Genomic DNA, 27,041 nt, shown 5'->3' on the forward strand with positions numbered 1-27,041 from the left:
TTCTGCTGCTGAACTTGCTCCTCACGATGTGCCCATGATTGTTCCAACATCTCAGCAGCTTGGTGGGAAGCCATATAATGAGCGTGTTTTTGGCATTGATGATGCACCTACTCCTGCGTTTCAGCAGGTCTCAAGCTGGCCTGCTGCTGAACTTGTTCCCTGCACCATGCCTATGATTGTTCTGGCATCTCAGCAGTTCGCTGGGACACCATATAGCGAGCGTGTTGTTGGCTCCAATAATCGCTCTCAGCTCCGATTGAGGAGAACTCTGTTGACTTCTGGCTTCCTTCATAGCTGTCGTTGTTTTTGAATTTTGCAACAAATTAGATTTTCTTTTTCCTGGCATGTTTAAAATTGGCAAACTGCCAATTTGGATTAAATGTGTTTGTTCATACAGTGTGTCAGCACTGCCTGGAGCAGATGAGATAATTTGCAAATGAATGTACACAATGGACTGAGGGTTAGCTTTGTGTTTACACAGAGCGATAACAGCCCTGACTTTATCAGCCTGCTGCCAAGGGCAGAGTAATATAGTATGTGAACATAAATTCATAACAGTCGTGAAGCCATGTAATTTACTGGGATAAAAAAAAGTAGCCGATGTGTTAATCAAGGTTACAAACTATCTATGTGCCAAATTTGATCCAAATCCATTCAGCTGTTTTGGCGTGATCGAGTAACAAGCATCCAAACTTTCACATTTATAATATTAGTAGGATTATTTGAGGTACGGAGCTCAAATGCAGTCTCCACGGTTAGGCTGTATTCACACTGAGTAACGCTGGCGTTTTTTGTGCTTATTTTTGCACATAGCGCCGCGTTAACGCCGCGTAGCACCGCGTATACGCCGCGTTAACGCCGGTCACTGCCACCGCAAAATAGCGCGGCGTTAACGTGGCATATACGCGGCGTTAACGCGGCGCTATGTGCAAAAATAAGCACAAAAAACGCCAGCGTTACTCAGTGTGAATACAGCCTTACAGACTACAAATTAACTATGTGCAGTCAGATCTCATAGTCATGTCTTTCTCTACTCCCACTGACACTTCTTCAAGGGTCTTTCAGGCAAACAGGGCCCCACTGTGACTCCTCCCTAGCCCCGCCCATGCTTAAGACCTGCTCCACTGTAATACATCCAATTAGATGGCATATTATAAGATATAACACCCCCCCACACTCCACCGGCCCAATCATAATATTCTTGATCCAAAGGCATTTTTGCCTACTAAATAAATAATTTCTCGTTTACGTTCCGTCCACCGCTACCGAGCAGAAATTCGCATTTCCGGAATTCCAATATAGCGCCTATCTCCTGGGATAGGCAGAGACGACGTCAAATAATCAGCGAGAGCCCTTCACAAAAGGTAATTAAAGCGAGATCAATATTATTGGCATATGGGGCGCATTGCTGATTTAATGGCTAATTGAAAGCTCACCTTATGATTATTTAAGAGAATCCGCTGGAGTGCTTTCTAAATGAGGGAGCGAAAGGCGCATTAAATAAATGGCTGGCAATTACGGATGGCAGGCACTAGATTGCATGCCCATAGGAACCATGTACTCACAGAGTGCGGCACAGATGCATTATGGGTGAATAATGTTCCCAATCAAGGTCAGGTCGGAGTCTTCTCGGAGTGCACACAGCTCTGCTACACCGGCTCTAATGAAGGACGCACTAGAGCACTTCTGATAGCACTTCACTCCTTTCATACATTGGCATGTTAGTACTTGTGCTCCAGACGACAACTCAAGTGCTACAACCTATCGCCGCTATTAAGTAGAGATTCACCCAAAATACATCATTCTGAATTAGGTTTGTAGGATTGCATAGTATAAGGTGAACAGGATTATCAAGGTTACTCCGCTTTCTTTCCAGGAGGTAATGGAAATGTTCCACAGTTTGGGGTAGTAGCGCTCAGGGGGTATTGTTTATCCTCGAGGAGACATATTACAAGCAATGATCCCTGGGAAAAGGAATGCAAAAGGAGTGCAAATCCAGCAGGGAGGAAACTATCTCTCTGACGCCACCTATAGGTAGCTATAGGTGGACTACCATGGACTGGTGGAGCACAGAAACTTCAGACCATCAAGGGGCCACACGGTGGCTCAGTGGTTAGCACTGCAGCACTGGAGTCCTGGTGTTCAAATCCTGCCAAGGGCATAAAACCATCTGCAAAGAGTTTGTATGTTCTCCCTGTGTTTGCATGGATTTCCATCCCATATTCCAAAGTCATACTGATAGGGAAAAATGTACATTGTGAGCTCTATGTGGGGCTCACAATCTACATTTAAAAAAAAAAAAAAGAAAGAAACTTCAGACCATCATCTCATAGAACAAGGCAAGTAAGATAAAATAAGATAATCCTTTAATAGTCCCACGATGGGACCTCAAGTGGAAATCTAAGAGGGATACTGTAGTAACTTTTTGATAGTTTGGCATGACCGGGACCATGAAGGTGTTAGACATGGGCCCCATGTATATGTCCATAGTTGTGTGCAGGTTCGGGGGAAAGTGCTGTGCGTGTGCAGTCTGCATTTTCCATGGTCCCTTATCATTAGAACAGACCACAAAACGGACAGGAATAGGACCTGCTCGGTACACTCTGGCCCCCACACCAATCCATAAACAATTATGGCTTTGTATATGGGGTCATAGAAAATAGTGGGGCAGATTTATTATGCCTTGTATGTTTTCTCGTGCACAAGGCATAAAAGATTGCCAAATTGGAGGTCTGAGCATATAAATTGCAACTTTTTAGCTTCAAGTGGCTAGCTTGACCATTCCTAGGGGGTTATATAATGGTGATATCCCTGGTGGTCTAGGGCAGTAAAGGGGATAATATTGTCTTGTCTGCAAAATTAGGGAAGTGAAGAAGTTGTCACTTGTCAGTAAATATCGTCGTAGATTTTTTTTAACAGCTGCATTAAATTCACTGTAGTCACTGGACCGATGTTTTGAGGGTCCATTTTAGAAGCCCGTCAAAAAATGGGTCATGTCCTATATTTGTCTATTTTCATGAATCCCTCAATACCTTCAAATGTACAGTATAAGGCCGGGTTCACACGGGGTTTTTTGGTCTGGAACCCCGCCTCAGGTTCCAGTCCAAAATTCGGGTAGCTGCGACTGGATAGCGGTGCAGTACACCGGCATCCAGTTGTACACTCCGCTCCGGATTCGGCCCAAATGAATGGGCCTAGTCGGGAAGAGGGAGTGTTTTCAGGACGATTCGCGAGGCGACTCCACCTCAAGAATGAGCATGTCTGTTCTTTTTTCTGGGAGTCGTCTTTTTGGTCAGGGATTTGAGGCGGATACGGCCTCAAAATCCTGTCCAAAAAACCCTGTGTGAACCCGGCCTTAGGGATCTGTAAAAACGGGCGTGTCTTGAGTGCAAAACGGCCCTGAAAAATGTCCATTTTCACGACCATTTTGTAACCTTAATAGATCCTAAGCGTCCAGTAAACTTTTTGACAAAAAGCAAACAGTAGGATTTATTTCGGGCCGCTCTTGGGGACGCTGTTAGCACACAGTTCCTATTACAGACTATACGCCGATACAGTGTCCTCTTCAAGAAGCTTTATTTATCATAACCAGGGGAACCATTTTATGATCACTTCTTACTTTATAAAGCAGAACGATGCATATTTTATAAGAGACTCGTTCATGGTGCGGAGCCCTTTGTGAATGTATAAATCAATAAAATAGATAATAGAGAGAGGAGGGAAATAGGGAAAACTGATGTACAGTCCTAAAGTTTCATTTTCTTCTCAAATCGCAAAGGTTTGAAAGACATTTTGTCCATTGTAAATGTCGTAATCTGCACTATTAGGGTCTTATCTGGGGACCTCAGGCATTTGGATCAACCATATGGGGGATGTGCCAAAGTATCATGGCTTCCAATATAAAGATGTCAATAGGACCTAAAGATGGTCAACATATTGTCAAGGGATCGGTTCAGGTGTACATCACTGTGATCATCGCTACATTATATCTGAGTATACTGTATGTCCAGCTTTATACATACGTTTCCTGAATGCAAGATGTCAGATATGAAGTTCGGAAGAAACGTGGCTCGTACATTTCTAGACTACTATCAACTGAATGGAAGCACAGCCAAACCAGCCGCTCGTGTATCACATGTACAGTAAGTAGATATCTGTAAGGTATTGAGTGGCTTTTGCATCATGATAGATTTGACTTAGGGCATGTTCACATGTTGCATTTTCACTGTGAGGGTATGTTCGTACCGCATAATTTGGAGAGGAATTTGAGGTCTTCCACCTCAAAAGTCCTCTCCAAAAACCGTCCTCAATCCCCCTCCTATTGTTTTCAATGATACGATGATAAAATAAAGGTTCTACTCGAAACTGCAACACAAGGCTTCACGCTTGGCTAGGACTGATGTATATGAGGCTAGTCACACATGCTAACCCACAGCAGAAAGCCAAGGCTGGCATTCTGGTGTGGGTTTCACAGGACCAGTTTTTAGAGAGGATTTTTTGGTTTTCTGTCTAAGATTCCTTTCCAAATTCCAACTTGATGGAGCCTACGGCAGAAAGTCAAAGCTCTACTTCTGCTTTAGACAGAATCGTCATGAGCATCGCTCCCCGTGTTCTGCAACTAAGTCAGCCAGATTCTGCCAGGGCTCTGCCAGATTGCCCAGGGCTCTTTTCCATGGATGCCCCTGAACCCCGTCACTTTGCTCTTCAGTGATGGCTCTAGCGCTAATCCAGGAGACTGCTGAAGCTGTCACTCAACAGCAGAGGGAAGGGGTTGGGGAATGTTCAGTCCAGAAGGCCCTGGACACTTTGCAGTTAGGGAACGCCCAGTGGACACTTTGGATGTCTGCGGATTAAAACAACAGAGAACTTGTATGATCATCCACATAGCTGTGTTCCCACTGCTTCACACTTTACCTATCCAATGCTGTCAGCGGTTTTTAGGGTCTGAGGGGTCACCATAAAGAGGACCTGTCATCCCAATGACTTACCCCATCTGATTGGCGCTGTCCCCCTGAACATTTTAATGTTTTGTTCATCCAAATCCGTTCAGCCCTTCCAAAGATATAAGCTCTTTTAGCGTTGATCCAATTAGAGTCTACTAGACAAGTGGGCGGTAGCATAATAGAGACCCCGCCCCCATGGAATCAACAATGTTACCGCCCACTTGACAAAACATTAAAAGGCCTTATATCTATGGAATGGCTGAACGGATTTGGATAAACAAAACACCAAACTGCTCAGGGTGACAGCGCCGATCAGATGATGGATGTCAATGAGACCTGGCGTCAGGTTCTCTTTAGAATAATGCAGTAAAATGACATAGAATACATAGCTACCAAATAACATATTCAGCTCTGATCCATCTTTCGGTTTCCAAGGCAAGTTGCGGGCTTGAATTGTCACGGCATCAGAGGTAATCTGATCATACTGTATCTCTCCATCATGCCGCATGCTTCTTGCAGATCATAATTTAAGATTGTCTGTAGAGCCGAACACATCTTAACCTTTAAGTGATTGCAGTAAAAAAGATATATTTGACAATGAAGAATAAAGTCATGTCTTACCATTAGACCATGCCCTACCTAGGCTCACATCTCGGCTAGGAAACCTTTACCTTCTCTGTGTATTTTCATTTGTACTTTTGCTTCCATGGAAGACTTGCAAGGAAATGAAACCTGAAATAGAGAAGCTGATCAGTCAAGCGTGCAGAGTCCGCACTCTCGGTGCGAGGTTGTCGTAATGAACATTGGCACTGCATATCAAATCACCAGCTCCCTTGCATCTACTATTATCTGCCCTCCCTGTCCTTTCTACTGATAGAGGGCATATTACTCCGTCTGACCCTGTTACATCTACTTGGTCTCAATCATCGAGAGCTTTTACTTGGACCTTCTAGTAAAATATCATCGACGGGATCAACCGGATTATTAGAACTTTGGCGGCCACGGTGGAGGTCACGAAAGGGTTACCCAAGTTATATTGCACTTACAAAATGCCTTGATGTAGCAAAACTGGGACAAGTTATTTGTAGGGAAACAGCAAGGAAAGACCTTTAAGAGATTCAATAGGCGAGGGTTAACTACGCAGGTTCCTATAAATGGCAGCGGGCACGATAGGGGTATCAGAGCGTGACAAATAGCACACTGGTTGGTTAATATTGGAGAATAAAAAGCTGCATCACCCCATGTTATGGCACAGTAAAAATTAATGAATGGGGTTGTGGGGTTTAGAAAACTCATTTCTTAGGCATAGTGAGTTAATAAAGGGGAATCTCTCATTAACAAGCTCATCTATTATATGGAGCGGAGAGCGGCTATAAAAAGAGGGTCTCCTTTACTGGAAGACTGAGTAGGTCCTTGTATTACACCAGTGACTCATTGAATTCAGTGAACATCCTGCAGTTCTTCATTTCCCCTGTGGGGGTGCTGTAGGGAAATTCAACACTTGTCAGGAAACAGCACACATGTAAAGGAGGAGGGAGGATTGGTAAGTAAATAGGGCCCCTTACTTGCTGGGGTTATTCCAGCAGGTAATGGCCTATTAAAAATAAACAGAAAACATCAGTGGCCCCCTAATGTCCCAGGCCCTGTGGCAGCAGTTACCGCTGCTATCCCAGTAGTTACCCCTGCTCTATTCATTGCTATGGGGCCACAGGTACTGATGGAGATTACATTCCCAGCACAAGGCTTTAGGGGTACTTTTGGTCCCCCATTCATCTGATCACTGGGCCCTCAAAATTACTATGGACAGCTAAGACTGGCCCAATCTGGAGTTGGTTTTTTTGGGTCATCAAGAGTGATGTATAGAGTCAGCAGAGAGTGCACTTAAAGAGGTGTAAAAAAAAAAAACAATAAAAACCATACTCACCTGTCCCCAGTACTCTGTTGTCTTACACCAAGGTCTGATCCTGCTGCTCCTGGGGTCTTGTTAGAAGTCCTCACTGCACATGACTGCTGTGGTCAATCAGTGGCCTCGGTGGCCTAAGCAAAGGACACGAGATGTCACAGGTGACGCATGTGAGTGACGTCCCAGTTCCTTTCCTTCCTCTGGGAGAAGCACCTTGTCCAGATAATGTTGGGACACCAGAGCACTGGGGACAGATAAGTATAGGTTTTGGGTTTCTTTTACACCTTCTCTGTCCTCCTTGTGCAAAACTGTATATCCTGGACAACCCCTTAGGCACAAATCTACGCTAGCTTCTCAGTGACATGGATTTTTGCTGCAATTTGCACCACTTTTGTGGTATAGATAATGATGAATGTGGTGCTGGTGATGGGCCTGCCCAATTACCTCCTCGCCTACACTTGCAAGCCATGTAGAAGCCAGTGCAAAACCACAATTCGCGCCTTATTCTCTGAGTTGAAACTATCTTGCGCCAAAAAAACTTAGTAAAGTGTGAAGGATACACTATACAGACTCTAAACCAGTGGAGGGGCAGCTATTTGGTGGATGGAGATATAAAAATAATACTGAATTCTCCCCATTGTTTGCTGATAGGGAATCTGTAGGAAATTTCATAAAGGAATCCTTCCCATGGATAAAATAAATGAAATATTGTGGAATTGTTCTATATATCTAGAGAACAGCGCCACTCTTGTCCATTGGCTGTGCCTGGTATTGCAGCTCAGTTCCATCCATTATGTATTAATGTACTATTTAATACATAATGAATAGAGATGAGCGAGTACTGTTCGGATCAGCCGATCCGAACAGCACGCTCCATAGAAATGAATGGATGCACCTGGTACTTCCGCTTTGACGGCGGCCGGCCGCTTAACCCCCCGCGTGCCGGCTACATCCATTCATTTCTATGCGAGCGTGCCGTTCGGATCGGCTGATCTGAACAGTACTCACTCATCTCTAATAATGGACAGAACTGAGCTGTAATACCAGGCACAGCCAACGGACAAGAGTGGCGCTGTTCTCTATAATCGGCCATATATTCATGCCGTGAATCCAATCTCTCTATGTACACGTATCACATTCAGTAAGCAGTATGGTTTCCGCCGTCTCGGTGCGTTTGATTCTATATAATAAGTCCCCTAAATGAGTCCGACATAAATGTTGGAGGTTGCACAGCGCTTCCTTCGTACTTGATATCTCCGGCACATTTTTCCTTTCTGACTTCATATTAAAAAAAAAAAAAAAAAAAAGCTCAGAAGTTTTGTGCATGAAACTGAAAAGAAAAAATAAAAAAAAAATAAAAAAAAGTCGCTGTTTTGCCGCCGCTCTAATAACATGCAGAGTGCACAGTATGATAACTTTCTATTCTCGCCGACTTGCTAATTATCCTGATAATTCTGCTTAACACTGGGGTCGCTCTGCTTGCAACTGCAGAAAACCAATTACAGTAAGGTCAGGCCTTGTCTGTCGCCGCACGGAAATACATGTTTGTGAACTAGATTTTATTATGCCGACAATATGGCGCTGACATATTTCTTTACATAGCATTAGTCAACGGAACACACGCTTAATGGATGTTCCGTTTACGGCTGGAAAGAAACATTACGCTCGCTCTTGAAACGTTTTGGGGGCTAAAAATAAAATCTGATATTTAATTGGATCCGTTCCACGAGTCCTATGTGAGATGGCGTCCAGTTATCGTGATGGAGCCATTAGTGCAAGTGCTCACGGCGGGGTTCCCCATGGGAATATGTCATCACATTGGGTTTCCTGCATAGAAATATGTTTTAGCCTTAAGTCTAGGGTTGAGCCGATCTTGAGATTTCAGGATCGATTTTAAAATCCGATTTCTGATCACTTTCTATCCGATCCCGATCGTGAAATTTGCTCGATCGCCGATCGTGATCCGATCTTTCCCGATCGCTCAATGCTATTAATCAGGGGTGCTCACACTTTTTCAGCATGTGAACTACGTTATAACATGACCAAGTCCAAAGATCTACCACCCACTTCTTGTGGGCGGGGCTGGGCATGTGGGCGGGGCCGGGCGGAGTGTGAGAGTAGGAGACAGCGGTATTCTGTGGCCACCCAGGGATTCCCGGTGTCTGCTTGTTCACAGCGCAGGCTGAGAGTTATCTCTGGACACTGGCAGGCTGTAGTTGCAGCAGCCCTGCCTGCCAGAGTCCGTACATGACTCTCAGCCTGCGCTGTGAAGAAGCAGCACCCTGGCTCCATCCATTCCTAAGAGTGGGGAACGCGTCATCCCCTGGAGCTGCTGCTGCCTGGCCTGCAAGTGTCCGGAGTGCTTGTTCACAGCGCAGGCTGAGAGTCGACTCTCAGCCTGTACTGTGAACAAGCAGACACCGGGGATCCCTGGCTGTATCCCGTGATCGACCCATACGTCCATCGCGATCGACCGGTAGATCGCGATTGACGTATTGGGCACCCCTGCTATTAATGATATATACATGAATAGGGTCGCGCCGATCTTGAGATAACCTCCAATCTCAATCCCGCTGGAAAAATCCGGATCGGAGTTCTGATCGCCATCATGAAATTTACTCGATCGCCAATCGGAATCCTATCTTTTCCGATCCCGATCACTCAACCCTACTTAAGTCCTTAAAGGGGTTGTCCAGGATTTTGGGTACAGTGGGTATAAAACAAAAAAGACAGACCAGCTTACTTATCCCCTATTCTCCATGGTCCAGTCCCAGGCCTCTTTCCCTCCCAAATCGGGACTTGCCACCCTGGAAACAAAGAGGCTCATGTGACTGCTGAGACCAGTCAGTGGCCGATGAGGAACAGATCACATATGTGAGTGATGTCACCAATCCCTCTCCGGTGACCACTGAGGCAACTAATAGGTCATAATGATCAGGTGAGTCCCATCATGATAAGGAAGGGGACTGGAACTGGACAACGGAGTACTTCGGACACGTGAGTATGTCTTTTTTTTGTTGTTTGTGTTACGTCCACCATGACTTCGCCCGAGTTTGTGCCAAGTTCTGAATAACCCCTTTAATAAATGATATATACCATACCCCTTGAAGTGGACCTTTATAAAACTACTTTTCATAAATGGATAGTGCAGGTCAAAGAAACTTTGTAATGTATCTTATTAAAGAAATCTGTTTCCTTTTCTATCAGTTATGTTTTTTACATAGAACTCTACAGATAGGGGAGAGGGAGGAGAAGTCTGCTGGAAAAGACATGCAAATAACTGCAACTCTAAACTCTGCTACACTGTGAGTAATATATCCGATATCTGACACTGCTATCTTTTAAGATATGACTCCACTACAGTCCAGAATAGGTCAATAGATTAAATAACTAGGCAGCAGCAGCCTCCTTCTCTCCCTACCCTCTCCATAGACTTGTGTGCCTGAGGTTGAGTACAGAGACAAATTCTATATAGAAAAACAGTCTACGTGAAGGTAAAAAGGAGGGGAGCGGCCTAAAAATGGAGAAGGACTGCACACCAGGGGTGTAGGTATAGGGGGTGCTGAGATAGCAATCACTACTGGGTCCTAGAGCGTGAGGGGGGCTCATTGACCTCTATACAATATAGGCCACATGCTAAGTAGGATTTTGCAGGGGCTTCAAGCTACACCTCTATTGACCACATATTCATAAGACTTTTGGATAATTCCACCAATAACAATGTGAATGGTGAGCTAGATGTCAACGAAGGTGGTTGAGAAGGGTAACATTGTTGTGCCCCAAAGATGCCGTAACTTTCGTGGAGCCTACTGTATACGGTTCCTTATTAGGAAGCCACGTGGGGAAGGCCTCCAACAGGTATCGTATAAACGTAGACATTCTCCCTAGAAACATTAGATGATTGAATCTCAAATTCGGTCTGAACTTCAGGTGAATCAAAAACTTGGAATATCTGGGACAAATCACTCATAATAGTGGTAACGCTGACAAAAAGTAACCGATCCAAACCAGCCATTGACTTGTCATTATTGAAATTAGGTCAATGACCGGAAAATTCTAGTTGAACTTTTTATTAGAAAAAGTGTCAAAAATACCATGTGTCCAAAAAGTCCAATTATGGGAAATTAGGACATCATTGATTCCGAATGTATTCATTTGGTCCACATGAAGTCACCCGATTCAATCGAGTCTGACCCGAAATGTGTCGGATTCGCTCATCTCTAGTTACCTTTGTACACACAATGTCCAATGGGGCATGCAACCATGCTTTCTTTTTGTGATGGGACAAGAGTTTAGGGTCAATAGGACTCCAAATGGTGTACCCCACTGTTAGCCTGTCCCTCCTTAGTACGGCAACCAGTTCCTGCTCGGCAGCGTTGTTTACCTCCATGTTTTTGCTACTTGTGCCGTTGGAGAATGATGGATTTTGACGAATGACGGATTTTGGCATCTGTGTAACATGTTTCTTTTCCTTTTGTAATGGGACAAGTTGGGTCATAGAAAGCACCTATAGGACTCTACATGGTGTACCCGACTATTAGCCTATCCCTCCTTGGTACGGCCAGCAGTTCATGCTCGGCAGCATTGTTTACCTCCATGTTTTTGCCACTTGTGCTGCTGGGGAATGACGGATTTCGGCATCTCTGTAACATATTTTGCTTTTCGTATTACATCTTAGTAACTTAATAATCAAAATCTTTCTTTACTTTTAAAACTTTCAGCAACGATTGTGTCCACAGAACTGTTCGGCGCACCTGCCGGGCATGGTATGTTTTTATGACTGAGGGTGGTAGAATATTTTTGATGATAAAACATGCATACAAAGAGACCCAGTAGATGAGAGTCATCACTATTCGCTGCCCACGCACTGTACGGCTCCTCTGTTCTGTGCCTCCTGCTGCTCGTCATTGGAAAAGCAGAGCTAGTTATGTACTGGCAGGCAGAGCAGGAACACAGGCTAAATATTGCTGTTAATTCAGTCTTTCTCAGCTCTGCCATATAAAACATAACCCGTTGTAACATATTTTGTTTTCGCTGCAGTTGTGCCCATAAATAACAATCTGCACTGCACTACCTCCATTACATTGCTCTTGGTGGAGAATGCGTACAAGTCTTTGTGTTGGAATCTTATGAATACATTGGAGTGTATATACACTCACCGGCCACTTTATTAGGTACACCTGTCCAACTGCTCGTTAACACTTAATTTCTAATCAGCCAATCACATGGCGGCAACTCAGTGCATTTAGGCATGTAGACATGGTCAAGACAATCTCCTGCAGTTCAAACCGAGCATCAGTATGGGGAAGAAAGGTGATTTCAGTGCCTTTGAACGTGGCATGGTTGTTGGTGCCAGAAGGGCTGGTCTGAGTATTTCAGAAACTGCTGATCTACTGGGATTTTCACGAACAACCATCTCTAGGGTTTACAGAGAATGGTCCGAAAAAGAAAACACATCCAGTGAGCGGCAGTTCTGTGGGCGGAAATGCGTTGTTGATGCCAGAGGTCAGAGGAGAATGGCCAGACTGGTTCGAGCTGATAGAAAGGCAACAGTGACTCAAATAGCCACCCGTTACAACCAAGGTAGCCAGAAGAGCATCTCTGAACGCACAGTACGTCGAACTTTGAGGCAGATGGGCTACAGCAGCAGAAGACCACACCGGGTGCCACTCCTTTCAGCTAAGAACAGGAAACTGAGGCTACAATTTGCACAAGCTCATCGAAATTGGACAATTGAAGATTGGAAAAACGTTGCCTGGTCTGATGAGTCTCGATTTCTGCTGCGACATTCGGATGGTAGGGTCAGAATTTGGCGTCAACAACATGAAAGCATGGATCCATCCTGCCTTGTATCGGTAACGGTTCAGGCTGGTGGTGGTGGTGTCATGGTGTGGGGAATATTTTCTTGGCACTCTTTGGGCCCCTTGGTACCAATTGAGCATCGTTGCAACGCCAAAGCCTACCTGAGTATTGTTGCTGACCATGTCCATCCCTTTATGACCACAATGTACCCAACATCTGATGGCTACTTTCAGCAGGATAATGCAATGCCATGTCATAAAGCTGGAATCATCTCAGACTGGTTTCTTGAACATGACAATGAGTTCACTGTACTCCAATGGCCTGCACAGTCACCAGATCTCAATCCAATAGAGGAGCATCTTTGGGATGTGGTGGAACGGGAGATTCGCATCATGGATGTGCAGCCGACAAATCTGCGGCAACTGTGTGATGCCATCATGTCAATATGGACCAAAATCTCTGAGGAATGCTTCCAGCACCTTGTTGTATCTATGCCACGAAGAATTGAGGCAGTTCTGAAGGCAAAAGGGGGTCCAACCCGTTACTAGCATGGTGTACCTAATAAAGTGGCCGGTGAGTGTATATCTAATGGAATTGGGATTGCAATAACAAGTGCTCATGTTCACTGCAGTGCCACCAAAGGATAGATGAAGTATTACACAGTAGTCACTGAAATAATTGGTCGGTTAGTTAAGTGGTATGTATGGACGTGTCGGGTCTTTCAGAAGGAGAAGGGCATATGGTATTTTAGTTTCAAAGGTATTTTCTGAAATATGGCAAAAAGAAGAAAATATGGTAAACAGTGTAGAAACCAGATGTAGATACAGTGACATAAGGCTACAATATGTAATGTCTAATACAAGTGTTATATCCTGAAAGAGATACGTCACACATTGATGTCATAGTATAGTTATAATATACAGTGATGTCACAGTACAGGGATAATACACAGAGTGATGTCACAGTACAGAGATAATACACACAGTGATGTCACAGTACAGAGATAATACACACAGTGATGTCACAGTACAGAGATAATACACACAGTGATGTCACAGTACAGAGATAATACACACAGTGATGTCACAGTACAGGGATAATACACACAGTGATGTCACAGTACTGGATAATACACACAGTGATGTCACAGTACAGGATAATACACACAGTGATGTCACAGTACAGAGATAATGCACACAGTGATGTCACAGTACAGGATAATACATACAGTGATGTCACAGTACAGAGATAATACACACAGTGATGTCACAGTACAGAGATAATACACACAGTGATGTCACAGTACAGGGATAATACACACAGTGATGTCACAGTACAGGATAATACACACAGTGATGTCACAGTACAGGATAATACACACAGTGATGTCACAGTACAGAGATAATACACACAGTGATGTCACAGTACAGAGATAATACACACAGTGATGTCACAGTACAGAGATAATACACACAGTGATGTCACAGTACAGGATAATACACACAGTGATGTCACAGTACAGGGATAATACACACAGTGATGTCACAGTACAGGGATAATACACACAGTGATGTCACAGTACAGGGATAATACACACAGTGATGTCACAGTACAGGGATAATACACACAGTGATGTCACAGTACAGAGATAATACACACAGTGATGTCACAGTACAGAGATAATACACACAGTGATGTCACAGTACAGAGATAATACACACAGTGATGTCACAGTACAGAGATAATACACAGAGTGATGTCACAGTACAGAGATAATACACACAGTGATGTCACAGTACAGAGATAATACACACAGTGATGTCACAGTACAGGGATAATACACAGAGTGATGTCACAGTACAGAGATAATACACACAGTGATGTCACAGTACAGGGATAATACACACAGTGATGTCACAGTACAGGGATAATACACACAGTGATGTCACAGTACAGGGATAATACACACAGTGATGTCACCCCTCTGACAGTACAAGGCTATGGAAGTATACTATCAGGGGGGTGTCCTCACATCCCATAAATGACACTAGCATACCTCCCAACTTTTGAAGAACAGAAAGAGGGACAAAATGTGCGGCGTGCGTAGCGCGCCGCTGCAAATTTAGCCCCGCCCACTTTTGTGTTGACTCCGCCCACTCGTTAATTTTTCATGTGCCTGCACACAGTATAATTCTCCTACAGTCACCCGTAAATTATATGTCCCCCCTCTATCTCTCCCCCAGTTTCATATATACCCTTCATCTCTGCCCCCAGATTCATGTCCCCTCCATCTCTGCCCCCAGATTCATGTCCTCTCCATCTCTGCCCCCAGTGTCATGCCGTCCTCTCCTTCATCTGCCCCCAGATTCACGTTCCACCTCCACATTAAACTTACCTTCTCCTCCGCTCCCTCGCCGCTCTCTGCGCGCCTCTCTCGCTGACACATGCGGCTGAAGGAAGGAGCTGACACAGGTCAGCTCCTCGCTTCGCCGCTGCGTGTCTCTCTCGCTGACATATGCGGCTGAAGGAAGGAGCTGTCAGCTCCTCGCTTCAGCCGCATATGTCAGCTAGAGAGACACGCAGCGGCGAAGCAGGGAGCTGACCTGTGTCAGCTCCTTGCTTCAGCCGCATATGTGTTCATATGTGTTCAATGTGTTCAGAGGACGCAGATCTGAGTTGAAATCGGGACATACCTCCCTCCAACCGGGACCGCGGGACATGTCACCCAAATCGTGACTGTCCCACGGAAATCGGGACGGTTGGGAGGTATGCACTAGGCTGTAAGTCCCGCCCTTCTGACAGTGGAGGGTTATTGGTGCCGAAACAAACTGCACCAATATCTCCGGTACCAAAGTCCATACTGGCATAACCCACTGAAATCAGCGCACTGTCACCCTATAATACCGCCGATCTCCAAGGACATGAAAGATCCTCTTTAATGACTTCTATTTCAAGCTAATTTGGGGAGCCGGTTGTGTTGTAAGTTGTTTTTTAACTTACAATCTGATTCCAGTAACTCCACCTCCTAATTACCCTTTTTTTCCCCCCTTTAACTCTTTCCCTGCTGGAGCCTCGGGGGCCCGCCATGTGAACGATCTGCGGTCTAGATAGAAACGCGCTATTGTTCTTGCTGTATGTTTACTCAGACCTGTGGGATTTCGATGAGTGACTGGCTCGCCTCAGCTGAAAGAAAAGGTTAGGAGTCTCTGATTTAGCATGAATCGTCGGCATTGTTGGGAGCGCCAGACATGATGCTTAATTAGAATATAGTGTTTGCGCGCGGCTATGTAATTAAACCGGGGGGACTCTACACCTTGTTGTTTTCTGTTCATTAATGCTCATTTAAGCTAGTTTCACTTAAAAGTGATGGGTCCAGGAGACTCGTGAATAATGCGATCCAATGGAAAGGGTCACTATTCAAAGACGCAGTAGGGTTTAAAGCATAAACAAAACAGCGGGGACAAGGAACACAAGCTATAATCCTTTTATAATACATCTGGATAAGTAGATTTCAGGGACCTTATGGGGAAAATTGGGCCAATTTATTGAACACCCGCGTACGCGTACAGTGAAAGTTAATGGTCAACGCAGCGTACAACAGGTTATGGCTTACGCGAGGGAAGAAATAGGCTTCGCTTTCTTATTTAACTGTCGCACTGCCGAGCCAAGACTGATGCAGTTAGGAAAGGGAACCCGTCAGTAGATTTTAGCTAATAAAACCAAGTTCGGGACCAGATGGCTTTGCCAGGGATGTCCTTATAAGGTTACAGTGATGTCGGGGTTCTTAATAGAGATAAGCGAGTAGTGTTCGATTGAGTAGGTGTTCGATCGAATACTATGGTATTCGAAATACTTGTACTCGATCAAAGACTACTAGCTGTTCGAAGTTTAAGGTTCGATGCAGAACCAGCGTTGATTGGCAGAATGCTATACAGTCTGCCAATCAACGCTGGTTCTACTCTTACCTTTAGAAGTCTTCTCCGTGCAGCGTCCCTGCGGCGTCTTCCGGCTGGAATTCACTCTGCCTAGGCAGAGCCGACTGTGCATGCGCGGGCATGCCCTCGCATGCGCAGTCGGCTCTGCTCAGGCGTCGGGCCGCAACAAGATTTGGGAACAGAATATACTTGAAAATCAACGTCAGATTTCACCCACAGGCTGAGTTCACGTGGGGTATTTTGGACCGGAATTTGACGTGGAGGCCACTTCAGATTCCGGTCCAAAAAAATGGGTAGCTGTGCCTGGATGCTGTTGCAGTGCACCGACATCCAGTCGTGGCACTCCGCTCCAGATTAGGCCCAAATGAACGGACGTAGTCGGGAGGGAGGGATTCTGCGAGGCAAATCCACCTGAAGAATGAGCATGTCGCTTCTTTTTTCCGGGACCTGGAATAAACCGCTCCCGGAAAAAAGAACTGGGAGCGTTTTTTTTTGGTCAGGATTTTGAGGCAGATTGCGCTTCACCACCCTGACCAAAATACCCCGTGTGAACTCAAAGAGAAACACTAATGTGCGAGAGCGCTAAGGGGCACCATTAGGGTCTGCTCACACGGCAGAAAAGGAAAATGAAATTCCTCTTCATTTTCCACCTCCGGCATTTTCCCATGGGCATCAACGTTTCGTCGTGGCATCCTGCTCCTGATTAGTCCTGGATGAATGGGCCTAATCAGGAGGGAGTCTCGAGCCGTGGACCCCGCAGGCGGAATCCGTGGCAAGATCGAGCAGGATGCTTCTTCTTTCCGCGTCCTGTTGCAATCTCTGGGAGGCGGATTCGGGAGGAATCTGCTCTGGATTCGGGGACGGAATCTGACCCCAAATCTGCAGCAAAGCAAATTCCTCCATGTGACCTGACCCTTACAAGAGTTGGCCCACTAGTATGGAGTAGGGCTGTAGGGTCGCTATGTCAAAGGCAACAGTCCAAGAGGACTCGGAGCACTGAGTAGGATTACTGCGGGGGCACTATTATCTAAAGCCGCACTATTATTCATCGGGGCTTAAAGGCAGCACAATGACTGTGGGGACACCTTTACTAGTTGGGGCATTTAGAGGTCACCATTACTGAGTGTGGGCACTAAAGGGGCTCTAGTACTAAGTAGGACTGTGAGCTCATTGTCCAAAGAAGCATTATTACTGAGTAGCAATACGTTTACTGGTTGGGGGCATTAAGGGGCAATATTATTTAGTGGTGGCATTATGGGGCACTATAAATATGTGGAATTAGTACTGGGAGGGAATTTTTACCCAGCTGCGTTTGGATTCCGTCCGGGGCAGTCCGCATGGGGACCCCCCAAACAGAATACCGAACGAACTGCAAGCGCTGTGCAGTAAAAGCACACGGACCCCATAGACTATAATAGGGTCCATGTGCTGGTCGCGCGCTACCCGCATGATTCATGTGGACAAGAAAATAGATTGTGAACTACTTTCCTGTCTACAAGATCCCTGCAGAGATCTGGCGGCCAGCATACGGACTCCATTATAGTCTATGGGGTCCATATGCTTTCACTGGCACACCGTGCAGTTGCGTTCGGTATTCTGTTCGGGGGGGTCCTCATGCCGACTCCCCTGGACGGAATCCAAATGCAGATGTGAAAAAATTGAAGAGAACAATCACTATATTGGGGGATATAGGATTAGAGTTACTGTGTGGGGTCCTATTATTGTGCTTTGTATAATGGTGGTATTTAGTCACGGTATGGTAGTATTACCAAGTCATTGTGTGGCGTCATATACTATTTAGCCATGGTATGGAGGTATTATTTAGCTACTGCACTTATTATTATTAATGGTAGGGTGGTCTATGGATACAGGTCACATATACATATAAGGTGCCCCGTATATCCGAATACATGTCTGGGAGACACCGTTGACCCCATGGATCACCAGGTTGTGCTTACATATGTTGTTATTGATCTCATTGCTACCAAGTCTCATTATAATCATAGTGTAAATGGGTTTATCCAGGCTCGGAGCATACGTCCCTGTATACATTATCTCTCCGTACAAGTGACAGAACGCCATGTACTTTTCATTGACGTACCATTCCATTAATAGGAGTCATTTCAGATTAGAGGCTAATTATACGTGGGGGAGGGGTCACGGCCCCCCATGTCCACCCTTCCATAATTACTATATGTCATCTCCCACCTACACTTGCCTGTTATCCATCTGTAGAAGACTCGGTGCGACTGTCACTAATATAGAGCATTTTTGTCTAGCCAAAAGCAGAGGTTTAGCTAAAAGTGTCCATTAAGGAATCCGTCGCGACCGTACGCCTTGGACAGTCTCCCACGGAGTGCTTACAAAAATATCATTTTGTTACAATTACCTTGTCGAGTAGTTAGTAATCAGAATCTACAGTTAGCAGCGGCGCCGCATTATATTACTGAAAGCACAACAGCTGCCCAGCTCCGTCGCCGCAGTGTGCCGGCTCTGGTGCGCTACCGCCGGAAGAGACTTTGTTCCTGCACAGCAATGGCATAAATACACATTATGGTTTTACAATTTCGCTTTGTAAAACCATCGACTTTATTATATTTCTGTGCGAAAAGGGACCACACTATAAATAGGATCAGCAGGAGAGGGAAACTTAACAAGGACACTATTAGGTTGGCGGTAGTCAGCCGGGAATTGTGCGCGGGAGGCGTTTGTAGCGGGACATACAAAGACGGAATATCCAGGTATTCTAATCTGTCTCGTTTTATTGTTATGAAATGGTTATTTTGTATCATAATTCTGTAGGTTATAGGACAACAGGGAAGAATTTGGGGTGCAATTTTGCATTTGAAAATCTGCATCGAAATCCGCACATAAGGATTTGCTGTGGCCTATGCAGCGGAACAGTTCTGCGACCTCACAGCTGTCTTAGGGGCTGTAAACATGGAATTTTTTCCAGGTAGATTTGGACAAAGAACCCGCCTCAAATTCCACCTGCAAAAATGTCTCCCATTCATTTCAATGGGAGTCGCTTGCTTTTTTTCCCGCTAGCGATTTTTATCAGCTAGTGGGACAAAGAAGCGACATGCCCGATCTTGCCACGGATTCCACAGCTGACTCAGCCATGGCGTCCGCGGCTCAAGACTCACCCGCGATTAAGCCCATTCATTCGGGTCTAACCAGGAGTAGGATGCCGCCACAGGATGCTGATGCACTGCATCGCAACCCGTTGCGGCTCGCCGTGTGGAGAGCTCACACGGCGGAAAAGGTTTCCACCATGTGAACGGGCCCTTAAAGTGAACTGTTGTGAGCACCCAATTCACAGGTACAGCCAGCGTCGCACCTCCCATGAGGCAACCTGAAGCGACTGCTTCAGGCGGCGCTATGCCAGGGCCCCAGGGAGGGCGGCATTTTTGCTTACCTAAGCCAGTCCAGGACAAGGTGTCCTGGACTGGATTAGCACCGAGCGGTGCGATTAGCACCCCCTTTGTTCAGCCATGCCCCCTTCGCTCCGTCACGCCCCCTCCACTCCACAGCTTTCTGTCGTCCGCCTCGGGTGGCAAAAAAGGAAGGTTCACCCCTGGGTACAGCGCTGTGTGATAGTTTTTGGAGGGAGTGGCAGAAAATGCTGCATAGTAAGAACGCTTTCAGGAAGAGAAGGGTTAATAGATCATTTTTGTCAATGACCAAAATGACATGAATAAAGAAAAGAGGAATATTTGGTATGACCTTTGCTCTTTAGAGGAGGAGTCCTGGAAGGGATGATATAACCCTGAGCTCATCATCCTTAAATCTGTCTTGGATGACATGAGGAGACAGACGGATTGGAGCAAGCCTACATCCACATATCTGTATTTAGCTCTCCAAGATGGCGGCAGGTACAATATTTATATCGTGTACAGATTTCTGTTGGCAATAGGAGAACAGAATAAAGAAGAGACAAAAAAAAAAAGACAGGATTTCTCTGAAATGAGCCAAAATCCATAAATAAAGTATATTACAACTTTTATTAATGTCTCCTATACTGCCAGAAATCAAAAGCTGTTTGAAGGTTTAGGCATTTAAGATTCATGATAAATGTGAAAAGTCACCTTGGCTTCCTGGATTTTATAGTCCTGGAACTTGGAGATTTCTAATATTTTTAGGAATTAGGGTTGAAGTTCTTCTTCAGCAGCCTGTGTGTACACTGTATACACTGCAGTATATAAATCCTGAAATTGTAATTTATCTAACCCGTAAGGCCAGCGTTAGAGAAAACTTTGTAAGTCTCATCTGAGCTGTTTTGTGGACACCAGAACCCTGCACAATTGTAAGCGTAAGTTCACACTGAGTTTTTGGTCAGGATTTTGAGGCCGTATCCACCTCAAAATCCTGACCAAAAAGAGGGCTCCCATTGAAATCTTCTTCCGGCGCAGGCTCGTAACCTAGCAGAGCAGAGCAGACTGCGCAGGCGCACAGGCCATGGGAAAACGGCCGCTAACAATCCTGTGACCTGCGCAGTCTGCTCTGCTCTGCTGGAAGTTACGAGCCTGCGCCGGAAGAGATTGAAAATGACGCAGCGGACGAAGTAGGAAGCGGCGCTTGGAGACACTTCTCTGGCAGTGGTGGGCCCGCCCCCATTGCTGCAGGAGAACTCATTTACATACCGGTAATAACCGGTATTTCTAAGGAACGGCGCGGCGGAGACCACGTCTAAAGATAAGAGACGAATAGCCTTCTAAAGGCTATTCCGACATCTTATCCACAAAAAAAGAGGTTTTAATGGTAGAATCCCTTTAAGCCACTGGTATTGGTTTCTTATGAGCATAAGCCAGTATAGCTGATTTTGCCAAATTGACACCTTTTTTTTATTATTTAAGCAGAGAGAAGACATCGGCGTCTGGGATAAGTCAGCAGCGAGCTGGAGGATCGGCTAAAACTCGCAAGACTTCTAGTAACAGAGAGAATCCCAAGTCTACGTAGATCCAGTATCTAGAATGGATTCCAACTGTAATAGTTTCTTAAGCTGGTGAATGTTCTTAGGTATCGGCGCATATTCACACTGTTTAGTTTTACTGGAATGTTTGTTAACATTTAATTAAAAGAAATATTTACTGTTGAGGATGTGTGTTTATTGCAAAAATAAAGAATTCAATTAAAACAAAAGAATAATGCTAGGGTCACACTAACATTCCGCTTGGGAACCCGAGAAACAGAAAACAAATCTGCTTAAAAAGCGGTTACCTGTGGAAATCCTCGGACCCCATAGACTATAATGGGTTCCACCCGGTTGCTTTTTTCAAGTGGATTTGTGGATTGAATCCCCGAACGGTGAGCAGGCCCGGGTGTGAGCCTACCCTTAATGGTCACAAATACATCTAGCAGCAGAAGCCAATGAAAAGTGGAGTGCCGCCCAGCAGACTCCTTATGGTGAAAGATACACAGTGACATAAATTCACAAGTATCACAGTTGGATTGTAACTTTTTTGTTTCCTGTAGATGTATTTTAAAAAAAATATTGCTGTTTTCAGACTAAAAAACTCCAGTAAAATTCCTACCGCTGGGTCTTTCCCATATTCTTAATTTGCTGTTCACTCCCTGTTACTAGGGCAAGTCTGTCTTTAGAAACCAACAAGCTTAAAACTGTATACATAAAGGGGAAGAGAGAGGCTGGTCTCTCTTCAAAAGCTCTCCTAGTTTATAAGGCACGTAGTCTGGAGTCTCACAGCTCACAGTAAGTATAAGGAGGATCTACCTACTTCTGACTAGCTGCTGGTGTTATTGCTAATGGGATGTTAGTCATAGACAATAGGAAGCTTTACAGATAGTGCTCTCTTTTCCAGTGTCTGTGATATTTCTAGCTGCATCATAACCTGAATTTGGAGCCCAGTGATCTCCTATATTATGTTAACTTGGGCTCTTCTCGGCCATTTTCTTGCTATTCTAAATTTACTCCTGGCAGAAATGCATGTATAGAAACCAGGATTAGTAGTAATGGAGGGGGGCAGACTACCTTGTATTGTACATGCCCCCTGCTTCAGAGAGAAATGTTAAAAGTGCTGCAGTCATAATGGACCTATTAGTAGAAAAAAAAAACTCATAGGACACCACTTAGGAAGAACAGGCTGGTACCCTTTAACTGTGCTATATGGATTCATATTATCCTATATATGTTATACATAAAGAGGGGTCCCCCTGGTGACAGGTTCCCTTTAAAGCACCAGAACAGAGAAACGTTACAGGAAACAGAACTATTGATTATTTTCAAGGATGTTTCAGAATTTCTTAGTATCATCACCATATGTTTGATAACTCTTTATACTAGCGGTTATGAATATGAGACGTTGCCCGCATCACACGAATTATCGGCACTTCCCAATGCTACCTGGCACATTAGAGTGTCACATTAGTAGACAGAGCCGTGAACGCTCCTCGTGCGGTGATTGATTAGTTCAGCGCCGATGAGTGACAGTCGCTGTTATGTAACCATAGGACTGTCTGTTCTGACACTCACCCACACAGTTGCAACGTCTCCGCATCTCCAGCGCAATCGCCTCTTTGCAGCTATTAGATCCTTTTGTGTCAAGTATGACTAGAACAAAATCTTCCAACAATTAACGGATCAATCTGTCCCTTTCCAACCCAAACCCCATCGTCTTGTTGTCAGAAAATGACAAAATTCTATGAATAAACTTAGAAAGTATGTCTTGTCGGTGAGCACCATTTTACACGAAGAGTTCAGTAACTTTTTACTTCTTGCTGTGTCTTTAGTTGATTAATGTCCACGTGTACTCGGCTTCTTATATGGATACAGTACACAAGGGAATCTTACACAAGACCCAAACATAAAAGATCCTTGTTCTCGTGATTGGTGGGGACTCAATGGTTGGACTCTCACTGATCAGACAGTTACTCCTTATCTTCTACAGAACATACAGGACTCTTACACGGATACAGGACACAAGGGATCCTTACACGGATACAGGACACACGAGATCCAAACATGGAAACAGGACACACAAGACTCAAACATGGATACAGAACATACAAGTCCCCTGTTCTCATGATTGGTGGGGACTCAATGGTTGGACTCTCACTGATCAGACAGTTACTCCCTATCCTCTACAGAACATACAGGACTCTTACACGGATACAGGACACAAGGGACCCTTACGTGGATACAGGATACACGGGAACCTTACATGGATACAGGACACAAGGGACCTTTACACGGATACAGGACACACAAGACCCAAACATGGAAACAGGAAACACAAGACTCAAACATGGATACAGAACATACGAGACCCCTGTTCTCATGATTGGTGGGGACTCAATGGTTGGACTGTCACTGATTAGACAGTTACTCCCTATCCTCTACAGAACATACAGGACTCTTACACGGATACAGGACACAAGGGATCCTTACATGGATACAGGATACACGGGAACCTTAGATGGATACAGGACGCAAGGGATCCTTACACGGATACAGGATACATGGGAACCTTACAAGGATACAGGACACAAAAGACCCAAACATGGATACAGCATATATGAGACCCCTGTTCTCATGATTGGTGGGGACTCAATGGTTGGACTCTCACTGATCAGACAGTTACTCCTTATCTTCTACAGAACATACAGGACTCTTACACGGATACAGGACACACAAGACCCAAACATGGATACAGGATATACAAGACCCCTGTTCTCGTGATTGGTGGGAACTCAGTGGTTGGACTCTCACTGATCAGACAGTTACTCCCTATCCTCTACAGAACATACAGGACTCTTACATGGATACAGGACACACAAGACCCAAACATGGATACAGGATATACAAGACCCCTGTTCTCGTGATTGGTGGGAACTCAGTAGTTGGACTCTCACTGATCAGACAGTTGCTCTCTATCCTCTACAGAACATACAGGACTCTTACACGGATACAGGGCACAAGGGAACCTTAGATGGATACAGGACACACAAGACCCATACATGGATACAGGACATACGAGACCCCCGTGTGACTCCCTTTGAAATGAATGTGAAAGTCGAGAGGCGAATTTTCAGGCAGATTCTGCCTCATAAAAACAGCTGTTAGGCTACCAAATGTGATACTGTCCTCTTCATGTTGCCATGTAGCCTTAATCCAACTGTTCTGCTTATTAGTTGCAAATTCTTAAAGGGGCTTCTCAACATTAACTCCAACTTTTTGCCTCCTTTGCTAGGCGTGGCTACACTGATTCTGGCACAGTTGGAATTTTCTCTCTAGCCCTCACCATTCCTGAGCAATGATTTCTGCTATTTTCATCACCTGATGTGCTAATTAGGCTCTACTGTGAGGTGGGCGTGTCCCAGACTGTCTACTCCAGCCTAGGTCCGCCCACCTGATAGTAGTGAGCTGAAACTAACAGCATCATTTTCTCAGGAATGGTAAGGGCTAGAGAAAAAATTCCAACTGCACCGGAATCATTGGAACGGGGCCTGTTGAATGATGCAAAGAGATGGAATTGGTGGAGGTGGCGAAAGATCCTCTTTGAAGTTAACATTGGCCCAAAGTATACACAAATGTTCTTCTAGATACTGAAGCAATTATAGTATGGACATATTACTTATAAATTGCATCTGCAGCCTCTTCGGCACGAGCAGGGCAACCCGAGTTTAGCGGGAAGATCAATCTGTGACCTGAGAAATAATTAAAATAATCTAATTGAATTTTCCCCGTTCCCAGCAATTCCTCCGATGAGAAATATTGTAGCGTAATTACAACAGGATGTAACATATGACACGAGTCCCGCAGAAACACAAATAGTTGATGATCTCAGGAATTTTACTATTAGCTCTTAGGCCGTAGGGGGAAAAAAAAAAATAAGAATTACTAATTTACGTTGGCTGACAGTCTCCGCGTATCAGGTCTCCCGCGAGAGTGTTTAATTGCTCTGTAAACTTCAGACTTAAGTATTCCTCAATATCAAGAGTCAAGTTGGTGTTAAAAATGCGAAAAAAAAAAAGCGCAGTTGACGTGTTTATTAAATAGTTATAACCACAAAGGAGGGAGGGGGGAGGCCGAAATCTTCCATCGGCGGGCGAAACGGATACTGGCGAAATAAATAAATATATAGATAAAAATGAACCGCACAGGCCAGCCTGACACCATCATCACATATCAACTTAATTAGGCGATCCCACATAAATTAATTTACATTTCAATTAATGTCCTTAGCAACAAAATGCTGCCTTAATAGGGTAATTGGATGCTAGGGAGCGCGGGCGGAAGGAAAGAGTCGCTTTCTTTGGAAGAATTCAGAATTTTTTTTTTTCCCCCCTCTTTTGCCTTTCTCTGCATTACTATAAATTACCTAAATAATGATTGTTCGTTTGGGCAGGTCCCCGCTCCCTTCTGGGTCTAATTATAAAGACTTAGTACCTCATTAAGCAAAATGGTTTTGGAGTCACAGGAAAACATTACTCTAGTCGAGAGTCATTAGTTTTTACAAAAGAGGGAATTCTGCAGAATCGGACACATTAAGCGCTATGGAAGGCGAAGTCGACAGCCGGCGTTATTGTGGAGGGGCTTAAGATAATGGAAAATAAAATTATCATCTAATTCTTGTCATGCGTCTAACATATGAATTCTATGAAACCCGGCGCTGCCTTAACTAGATAATAGTGATTTACAGTAAGAGAAACCCGACCGTAAAATGTCATTACGCCGCTAATAATGGAGCGTTTCATACCAGGCGTTGATAGTAAGGGTGGAAATGAGGGCCAGATTAAAGGGTCCGAGCAAAAAACTGTCTTAGGCTGAGGCGCCACGTTGTGGAAACGCAGCTTTTTTTGTTGCAGATTTTGTTGCGGTTTTATGAGCCAAAGCCAGGAGTGGATTAAGCAGAAGGTAGAAGTATAAGAGCTATATATATATTTCCGATTCCATTTGTAGCCATTCTTGGCTTTGGCTCAAAAAAACGTAGCAAAATCTGCAACAAAAAAAGCTGCGTTTCCGCACTCTAAGGCCCCCACAGGACGATACACAGTACTAAAGCGCAGCGCGAACAACCGCGGATGGAGCTTTGAACAGAAAGTTCAGAAAGTTTTCCTCCGCGGACTTTCTGTTACCATTATATCTAGAAATGAGCGAACACTATTCGAAACAGGCGTTTCGAATAGCATGCTCCCATAGAAATGAATGGACGTAGCCGGCAGGCGGGGGGTTAATCGAGTGGCCGCCGGCAAAGTCTGCCGGCTGCTTCCATTTATTTCTATGGGAGCGTGCTATTCAAAACGGCTGTTTTCCGAATAGTGTTCGCTCATCTCTAGATATAATGGTAACAGAAAGTCCACGGAGGAAAACTTCATGAACTTTCTGTTCCGAATAGTGTTCGCTCATCTCTAATTATATCTACGGGTACGCCGTCGGCGTTTCCGTAGATAAAATTGACATGCTGCGATTTCCTGTTTTGGAAATCGCAGTGTGTCCAT

The 27,041-nt window shown here is 44.8% G+C and overlaps 1 protein-coding gene across 1 annotated transcript in view; it reads left to right on the forward strand.

The window, feature by feature from the left end:
• The window catches only part of AGBL4 (AGBL carboxypeptidase 4), a 966,914-nt gene extending 945,283 nt beyond the window's left edge, over window positions 1–21,631 (forward strand). The window contains exons 12-13 of the mRNA XM_075286245.1: window positions 4,046–4,142; window positions 21,440–21,631. Of these exons, the coding sequence (XP_075142346.1) occupies window positions 4,046–4,142; window positions 21,440–21,542 (200 nt within the window). The 3' untranslated portion in view covers window positions 21,543–21,631. The remainder of the gene's footprint in view (window positions 1–4,045; window positions 4,143–21,439) is intronic.
• The last annotated feature ends 5,410 nt before the right edge of the window (window positions 21,632–27,041 follow it).

The sequence above is a fragment of the Leptodactylus fuscus genome, chromosome 9, assembly GCF_031893055.1.
Source record: "Leptodactylus fuscus isolate aLepFus1 chromosome 9, aLepFus1.hap2, whole genome shotgun sequence".
NCBI lineage: Eukaryota > Metazoa > Chordata > Amphibia > Anura > Leptodactylidae > Leptodactylus > Leptodactylus fuscus.